The 9,665-nt window shown below is 37.5% G+C and overlaps 1 protein-coding gene across 25 annotated transcripts in view; it reads left to right on the plus strand.

Moving 5' to 3' along the window:
• The window catches only part of TUT4 (terminal uridylyl transferase 4), a 130,932-nt gene extending 124,718 nt beyond the window's left edge, over window positions 1-6,214 (plus strand). For 13 of the 25 annotated variants that reach the window (XM_077956879.1, XM_028833780.2, XM_077956883.1 and 10 more), the window contains 2 exons: window positions 4,146-4,304; window positions 5,583-6,214. In XM_077956879.1, the coding sequence (XP_077813005.1) occupies window positions 4,146-4,304; window positions 5,583-5,671 (248 nt within the window). In that variant the 3' untranslated portion in view covers window positions 5,672-6,214. Of the gene's footprint in view, window positions 1-4,145; window positions 4,305-5,493 lie in introns of all 25 variants that reach the window. The other 12 variants (XM_077956901.1, XM_077956937.1, XM_077956942.1 and 9 more) reach the window with 1 other exon arrangement.
• The last annotated feature ends 3,451 nt before the right edge of the window (window positions 6,215-9,665 follow it).

Raw genomic sequence — 9,665 nt, forward strand, 5'->3', positions numbered from 1 at the left:
TATATAAAATATATATATATTCATATGTCTCTAAATATATATATATAATACATACATATTTATATATATATATATATATATTTAGAGACAAAGTCTCAAAGTGTTGTCCAGGTTGGAGTGCAGTGGCTATTCACAGACCAATCTAGCACACTACAACCTCGAACTCCTGGGCTCAAGTGTTTCTCCTGCCTCAGCCTCCTGAGTAGCTGTGGGACTACAGACACACACCACTGCGCCTGACTTATGCCTAACTTTTTAGTGATAATTATTTTTATCTTAAGAACTATTATGGAAATTTTGAAACATACACAGAAGAGAGTAAAGTACATAATGAACCCCCCTCCCCATTAACCAACTTTAACAGTTACCAATAATTTGCTATTTTTTTATCTGACTCCTCCTAACCATTACAAATTTTTTTGACTTGACTGATCAAATCTCAGACATTGGATCAAATTTACTTTTTAACTTCAGTTGTATCACTTAAAAGAAATCAGGCCGGGCACGGTGGCTCAAGCCTGTAATCCCAGCACTTTGGGAGGCCAAGACGGGGGGATCACGAGGTCAGGAGATTGAGACCATCCTGGCTAACACGATGAAACCCCGTCTCTACTGAAAAATACAAAAAACTAGCCGGGCGAGATGGCAGGTGCCTGTAGTCCCAGCTACTCGGGAGGCTGAGGCAGGAGAATGGCGTAAACCCAGGAGGCGGAGCTTGCAGTGAGCTGAGATCCGGCCACTGCACCGCAGCCTGGGTGACAGAGCGAGACTCCGTCTCAAAAAAAAAAAAAAAAAGAATCATGAGATCATTACTATAGCTAGTATCATCTAATACCCAGTCCTTGTTCATTTTTTCCTGTTTCTCTAAAAAGGTATATAGTTTATTGAGACAGTCTCGCTCTGTCACCAGGCTGGAGTGCAGTGGCACAATCTCGGCTCACTGCAACCTCCACCTTCTGGGTTCAAGTGATTCTCCTGCCTCAGCCTCCTGAATAGCTGAGACTACAGGTGCATGCCACTGTGCCTGGCTCTTTTTTTTTTTTTTTTGAGAGGGAGTCTTGCTCTGTTGCCCAGGCTGGAATGCAGTGGCACGATGTCAGCTCACTGCAACCTCTGCCTCCTGGGTTCAAGCGATTCTCCTGCCTCAGCCTCCCAAGTAGCTGGGACTACAGGTGCCTGCCACCATGCATGGCTAATTTTTGTATTTTAGTAGAGACGGGTTTCACTACGTAGGTTAAGCTGGTCTCAAACTCCTGACCTCAAATGATCCGCCTGCCTCGCCGCACCGGGCCCTAATTTTTGTATTTTTAGTAGAGATGGGGTTTCATTCACCACGTTGGCCAGGCTGGTCTTGATCTCTTGACCTCATGATCCGCCTGCCTCGGCCTCCCAAAGTGCTGGGTTTATAGGCGTGAGCCACTGTGCCCAGCCTAAAAAAGTATTCCTGTTATTGATTTATTTGAATCAAAATTCAAACTGTGTATTTTATTTTTATATCTCTTAACTGTCCTTTATAACAGTTGCTGCTTCTATTTTTTCCCCCCAATATTAACTATTTTTTGAAGGCACTGTAGAATTTCCCATATTCTGGAGTTGGCCGATTATGTCTTTGTGGCATCGTTTAATGTGTACCTCTGTCCCTGTATTTCCTGTAAACTGGGATTTAGATTCAGAGACTGGATTAGAGTCAGGCTCTTTCTCTTGGTAAGAATGCTGCTTGGTGGGTCCCATATATTTCCAGTTTCCTCACTTCAGAAGGAACTTACTGTCTGGTTGTTACTATTTTAGTGACTTAAGATTGATCTGTGAGTTAGGTTTTATCAGCCATTATCCATTATGAAGTTCATCAATTTTTACTTAATAGTCTTAGCTGCCATTGATAATTGTTGCCAGTGTCCATTATTTTGCTATCTCCAGCTTCTTTTGGAACAAAGCAAGTAAGGTGTTTTGTTGAGCAAAAGTGCCAGAATATGGTAACTTAATTAGATTTCTAAGATCAAAGGATATATGGCATACATGGTCCTTCTCATATATCATTCAACATATTTATTGTGTATATGCCATGATATGCATTGTGATAGTCACTGAGTTATAGAACCATGAAGACAGACCCAGTGTTTTGCCCTTTGATGTATCTGCTCCATTTTTTAAATTTCAAGTCTTCCATCCCCCTGCCACTTGTTGTTCTCAATGTTTTAGTCACAATGAACTAATTAATGTCCCACAAACATACTGTACTGTCTCTTACTCCTGGTTGCTTATCTTAAGTTGTTCCTTCTGCTTGGAATGTCCTCTCTGTTACCTCTGCTGCTCACTCTCACCTCCTTCTGTGCTACCTCAAAGCTTGGCTAACTCACTCATCTTCCATTTTTAAATTTAGATCACTTTCTTCAGGAAGTCCTCCTTATTTTCTTAATATCCATATCATAACATTTGTCTTACTCTGCTGAAATTGCCTGCTTACTCATCTGCATAACCCATTAGACTGAACTTCTAGAAGCAAAAATTGTTTGTCTGTCATTTTCTATTAGTAGTTTAGTTTTCTCTTTAGAAACCTGCCATGTTAGATACATTATTCCTGTTATATAGTATTATTATCTAATAAACTTTACTTACTATTATTCATTGTATAGATACCCAATTCATAATTGATATTACAGCTACAGTTACACTGTGTTAAAAGTGGAAGGACTGAATGGAAATATATTAAAATAATAATCATAGTTGTATCAGAGAAGGAGATTATTATATGTTTTTTCCCCCTTTTTTGAAATTATCTTTAATGAGATCGTATTACTCATTTTATGGAAATTTTGGATTATGAAAAACAGGCAAAGGGAATTGGAATATATCTTTTAAAAATACCCTTTTATGTTAAAACATCATTTCTCATTTGGTTATGACCTAATTCTGAACATACTGGTTTCATTTATTTTTGTACACCCTGAGCCCTTCAGCTTCATCCCTTAGTTGTAGCTTGGCTTTATGAATTCACAGTCAGCTAGCTCACCTCCTGAGAAGATTCAGCTTACAAGAATGCGGTTCACAAGGGCTTTAGGTTTTTTGCTGCCTACTCTTTCCTATCCTGTACTTCCTCATTTGAGTTCCTGCTAGGAAAGTTTAGTGAATAGGAGCAGTTATTCCCTTTTATTCCCTAGCATATAGTGACTCTGAATGAGAAAAGCCACCAGAAACGATCCAGAATATAAACTGGGTACTGCACTTCAAAAAATGTACTTAAAGATACATTTTAAAGGGAAATAGAAAGATTTGGGGGATAGTTAGCCATAAAAAGAATAGGACTTACATTTTTTGAGTACCTGCCTATATGCTAGCTCTTGTGCAAGCTACTTTCTTTTGGTTATCCAGTGTAAACCTCCTAACAATCTGAGGTTCAAAATGGAACCTTAGTAGTTTTAGGAAATGAGATTTGAGCTTAGACCTGTTTGGCCTCAGAGCCCAAGTTCTCAACCATTATGCCACAATGCCTCAAGCTTCTAATAGGATCTCCTTCCAGGCCAAGATAGTTGATTCTGGGATAGTTTGCATTGTCTTTAGGATAAAATCTTAAGTTCCTTTGCATGATGTACTCAGGTTTTTTGAAATGTATATCCCCACCTACCTGTCCCGCCTTTTCTCTTACCACTTCCTCCATCACTCCTATCTCTATATTGCAGATTGTTCTGCAGTTCCCCAAACTTGATGTGCATTCCTGCTTTCATGCTTTTGTACATGATACTCCATTTCTCTAAAATGCACCCCACCCCCTCCCTATTTTGCCTAAATTTTTCCTTGTTTTTTAAAACTCAAATTAGTCATTCATCTTAGGAAGATTGTCTTTAACCTTCAAAGACTGGGTTAGCCCTCTCTTCAGAACATTTTGCCTGTTCTACTAGCAATTATTACATGTGGGGTGTGTGTGTGTGTGTGTGTGTGTGTGTGTGTATCTTCTTGTATGTCTCTCATGACTAATTTGAGCAAATACCAATGCTCTATTCTTTAAAAAAATTTGTTCGGTATTCTCTGCATTTAGCATAGTTCTTAGCCAATGGTAGGTACTGAATATATCTTTGTGGAATGAAGGGCTATTTCAGTGAGTGAACTAATGTTTTTAAATGTCTTTTTCCCTTGTTGTTGAAATGCAGAGCCAGGCTTTCGAGGACTGACTCCTCCAATTCCTTGGGAACATGCACCGCGTCCCCATTTCCCCCTTGTCCCAGCTTCGTGGCCTTATGGTTTGCATCAGAACTTCATGCATCAGGGAAATGCCCGATTTCAGCCCAACAAACCTTTCTATACTCAAGGTACCATGGCATACAAATTAGTTAACAGGCTTGGGTGGGTTTCTGGGATAGAGAGCCTTAGTGAAGCCCAGGATCTGGGAGTGAAAATTCATGAATTCAGTAAACATTTACTGAGAGATCATACTGTGTGTTAGATAGTGCTAGGTGCTTGTTGCTCAAGCAAGAGTAAAACAAAATCTCCATTACTTGATGCACATTTTATTAGGAAAGCCAGACATGTTAAATAGAAAAGGAGTTTAGATGAATCAGTTAGGGGCCTAGCAAATCCAAACAGGATGTGGATTTAAGAGATTATTACATCACAAGATTTTGACAGTTGAGCTAGATCTTGAAAGAGATGCAGGAATATTTTTTGCCTAGAGATGAGAGAGGAGGAGGAGGAGTATGCTTAGCTGAAGGATTAATATATGCAGTCACTGAGTTTTGCCTGGCATGATGAAAAAGAAGAGAAAATATTACGGCTAGAGGACAGAGGTATATGGGAAAGATGGTGATAAAATAAGGCTAGAGAGGGTAGGCTTAGACCACATTATGGAGTTTGGACTTGGTTTACTGAGCAATGGGGATCTAATGAAAGGTTTTTAGTGGAATGAAGACATAATCAGATTTGTTTAGTAAACGTAGGACTTGAATGACATTAAAATTTATTATGTTCTGCTGGTGCTATTATAGTACTAATAGTGGCTTTCACTGGGTAATGAATATTGTAAACTAAGAATTCCTAGAAACTTGGAGCATTTTATCTAACCTACTTGCCTCAGAGGTATTTGTTCTTATAGGCATTGTCTGCGTCTAGCCATATACTACTGGGGCATCCCTGTATTATAGAGTGGCAGAGCCTTGACTGTGGTTGAGCTCTTCTCTTGAGCAAAGAACTGGGACTGAAGGAAGTTATTATTAGTCAATAAGCCGTTTTAGGAGGGGAGAGGTCTGCAACTCTTCTCTAGTGGGTTTTTTCCCTTTGATTCCTCCTCTCTGTCTTCCGTGTCCTTTGCTTTTTTCACATACAGATATTTCCTTCCCTCCTTCCTTTTTCTCCCCTCTCTCTCAAATGTTTTGCAGCATGCTTTATCTCCTCCTATTATATAAATAGAAAAAAAAAAGAAAGTTAACTATAAGTTAATTCTAAGGTGTTGTCAGATAAACAGGCACAAGCCTTTCAGTTTCCTGTCTGTGTTGTATCCAACAGACAGATGTGCCACCCGTCGGTGTAGAGAGCGTTGTCCCCACCCACCAAGAGGAAACGTGTCGGAGTAATGCGAGTCCATTTTCTTTCAGCTGGTCTACCGATGCACAGCAACCAGCCAATCCTGCTGTCTCAAGGGTATCCGTACCTCAATGTCAGTTACATTCAGCAGAAAAAGTGACATTTAATGGAAAGCAAAACAAATCAGGTCCTGATTTAAAATTTTAACACGTTTAGATAGCTTATTTAAATTCTAAGACTGTTTTTACAGACTGTATTATTTGTATATAAATATGAACTATAGTTTTTACTAGTATCACCAAATTGAGTGATACAAATTTCATCTATTTTATTACCCTATTTTTAAGGGAATTTTATGTTTTGTTTAACCTTGATGAATTGTATAAAGAGAGAATTTAAAAAATTACATTCTTTATTTTCTATTAGCTGTATTCATACTTTGGTTGCTTCAGACTTTATATATTGTTCTTAAGAGTTAGGAAAGAATTTCATGTGTTTTAAATTTGTCACTTCTATTCTTTACAGAACCTTGTAGTGCCAAAAACTTTTTAAAAGGTCAAAAAATAAAATAAAATTACAACATGAAGATTCAGATTTTTTTTCTTTTCCATACTTGTATATTGAACATTCAAACTTGAACGGAAAGTTGATTTTGTCTGTATTTGAAGTACTTCTATTTTAAGTTAATAAATCTTTTTGACAAGAGTTAAATTTGGTTAATTCATCTGTTGTATAGATGATGGAAATATTATGTAACGAGATTTCTTTTAATTTCAGTGAATAGAGCATTCTAACTCTCAGGTTTTAGTTTTAGAGAGTCAAGTATCATTTCATATCCTTTATTTGGTTGAATGTTCACAACACCCATTATGAGGTTGATAGAAGCAGAAGCCATTTCCATTTGTCTTTGAAAATAAAAACTGAAATGCAAAGCAGTAAATTCCAAAAAGGAAATTTACATGCTGGAGTCTGAATTGAAGAGTATTTGGAAAGAGTGTTTTAAAACACTGAGACTAATATTGGCAATTAGAGTGGAGGGAAGATAACTTTTTTTCCTTTTTTTTTTTTGAGACAGAGGCTGTCTCTGTCGCCCAGGCTGCAGTGCAGTAGTGGGATCTCGGCTCACAGCAACATCTGCCTTCTGGGTTCGAGCGATTCTCCTGCCTCAGCCTCCTGAGTAGCTGAGATTACAGGCATGCGCCACCACACTTGGCTAATTTTTGTATTTTTGGGAGAGATGAGGTTTTACCACGTTGGTCCAGCTGGTCACCTGTCTTGGCCTCCCAAAGTGCTGCGATTGCAGGCGTTGAGCCACCGTACCCAGCCCAGACTCTATTCATTTTGAATCCTATACTTCCACCTGGAAAGCACACTTGCCAAGGTGATAATTATTTACCAGTAATATTTGGAATTATTATTGGGTATTGGAATTCAGACTTAAGTTGTTGGTGGCATAATGTTTCAGCTGTTTTAGCAGTGAGGTGAGGTAATTTTCTCTAACCCCTTAATTAGTCTGTCCAGTTGCCTGGGATTTTAGGCTAAATGATGCTATAATCTATTTGGAAATGTGCAGAATAAGTAGATAAAAATGTAAGGACAGTGGGCTATCTTTGCTGTGTTTCCTCTGATACACATTACTTTAAAATAGGAGACTGCTTGGGCTCTTTCCATACTTTGCAACATGGAGGACACTTGAAACCTATTGCAGGAGATTGAGGGTATTTGTGCTGTATTTACAGCCCTGAGTTAAAGTCAGGTATATTTACTATTTTTTCTTATTAAAGTGTCAGCATCCTTCAGAATCCTATTAAGTGGTGGACTTAAATCATTTTTAACAAGATACCTGACCCAACTATGCATTTATGTTAAAATGACTTGGAGCATTCAAGATTTAAATTAACATTCGGTACTTCATGTCCTTCCACATCTTGGAGAACAGGTAATGATGTATACAGTGGTGTTTATTATTCTCTTTACTTTTGTACATATAGTAGGCCCTCCATATCCATGGATTTTGCATCTGTGGATTCAACCAACCACAGATTGCAGATATTTAAAAAAATTGTGTCTGTACTGAACTTGTACAGTTTGTTATTATTTTCTAAACAATACAGTATAACACCTTTTCCCACAGAATTTACATTGTATGAGGCATTATATGTAATCTAGAAATGATTTAAAGTATAAAGGAGGATATGCATAGGTTATATGCAAAGACTACACTATTTTATATCAGGGAGTTGAGCATCCTTGGATTTTGGTATATCTGTGGGAGGTCCTGGAACCAATCCCCCACCAGATACCAAGGGGAGGATTGTATTTGAAATAGTCATTAAAAATAAAACAACTTCCAATAACAGAATGCCTTTCTTCCTTAAGGCAGGCAGTATAATACCCTTCAGCCTTTCTTCCTTAAGGAAGGCAGTATAATACCACTTGGCAAAAGCTATTAACTGGCAACCTAGTAACCAATAGCCTAGGTTTTACTTATATGATAGTGTTATAGATACTAGTTTTCAGCATCTCATTTGCCCCTCCTTCAGTAACTGCCAGTGTTCAATAATTGGCAAAACTGTTCTGTCGAAAAACAGAATGTAGTTTAAAATTGATACAGTAAAAGCTCAGATTTTAAGTTTGCAAAGTAGATTATGAGTTCAGATTCATTGTAGAGCCATTAAGTAGAAAATTATCAATCTTATACAGGGAGAACACACACATTTAAGACCAAATTGTTTTGAAATATTCTGTTTAATAACATGGGGATTAGTATTTTCCCTTGACATTGGGATTATTAAAAATACAAATATGTACTGTGTAATATATTTGTTTATATTCCATACAGATGGACATTTTTGCTGTTTCCAGTTATTCTCATATAAACATATATAATATATATATATAATGTGTAAAATGATGATGGGATAAAGCTATTTGTGTGTACATGTAATTATTCTATCAGGGTGAATTCCGTAAGTGGGATCACTGAGTAAAAGGATCACAAGTTCTAAGGTTCCTGCTGCATTGCTACATATTGCCAAATTGCCCTTCATAAAAGTGGTTATCAGTTTGTAGTTCCAGCAAACAATATATAAAATGTGTTGGTATGCTTATATAAAAGCTTTCAACTCCCAGCAACTCATTTCTTCCTTGTAGAAATTAACATGTTTATTGTAAAAAGAAAATACGCCTTATATAAAAGTACAAAGTTTAAAAATCACTCAAAAGTTCAATCAGCCAGACAGAAGTACTATCTGGTCAACTTCATTCATTCCAACCATCTCTCTTAGTCACATAGGCACATATATACAAATAGTTTTACAAAAGTGGGCTCATATGCTATATTTAATAAATACAGCAAATTAACAAAAGGAAAACAAGTGTGAAACTGAAAAAATTCTCAATTTAAAAACACTTTTCCCACAAGAGAATCTAGTCTTGTAAGATTCCTCCTAAAATTAAGGACAATTACGGAAAACAATAAAGAGGCTATTTTTTTTTTCTAGCTTCATGTATGTTTTAATTAGAGACTGTGATTCCTGCTATGAAAGATGAAACCAGCACTCTACTTATTTCTATATAGACAGTATTTGTAATATTTAATTTTGACTTTATAATCATTGCCCATTATTTTTAAAGTTTCAGAAGTGTTTACTAACACTCCTTTTACTGATTCTTTGTTCCTAAGTCCTTAATTTGATTGATTTCTTCTTTAGTTGAATTTCATTATTGGGTAGTTTTTTTCTCAAAGGCTCATGATTTGTACTTTTAAGTTTTTACAAACTTGAGGACATCTATAGCCTTTGTAAAGTATAAAATTTCTGGCACGCTTTTTCTCAAATCTTTGGAGCCTTTTGCTTTGTTGCCTTCTTGTTACAGGATCTCAGACTATCCTGACCCCATTTAATTCTTTTTCTGAGATGGAGTCTCGCTCTGTTGCCTAGGCTGGAGTGCAGAGGTGTGATCTCGGCTCACTGCAAGCTCCACCTCCCAGGTTCACGCCATTCTCCTGCCTCAGGCTGCCGAGTAGCTGGGACTACAGGCGCCCGCCACCACGCCCGGCTAGTTTTTTGGTATTTTTAATAGAGGCGGGGTTTCACCATGTTAGCCAGGATGGTCTCAATCTCCTGACCTCGTGATCCGCCCGCCTCGGCCTC

Source organism: Macaca mulatta, chromosome 1 (assembly GCF_049350105.2).
Source record: "Macaca mulatta isolate MMU2019108-1 chromosome 1, T2T-MMU8v2.0, whole genome shotgun sequence".
In the NCBI taxonomy this organism is placed as follows: Eukaryota; Metazoa; Chordata; class Mammalia; order Primates; family Cercopithecidae; genus Macaca; species Macaca mulatta.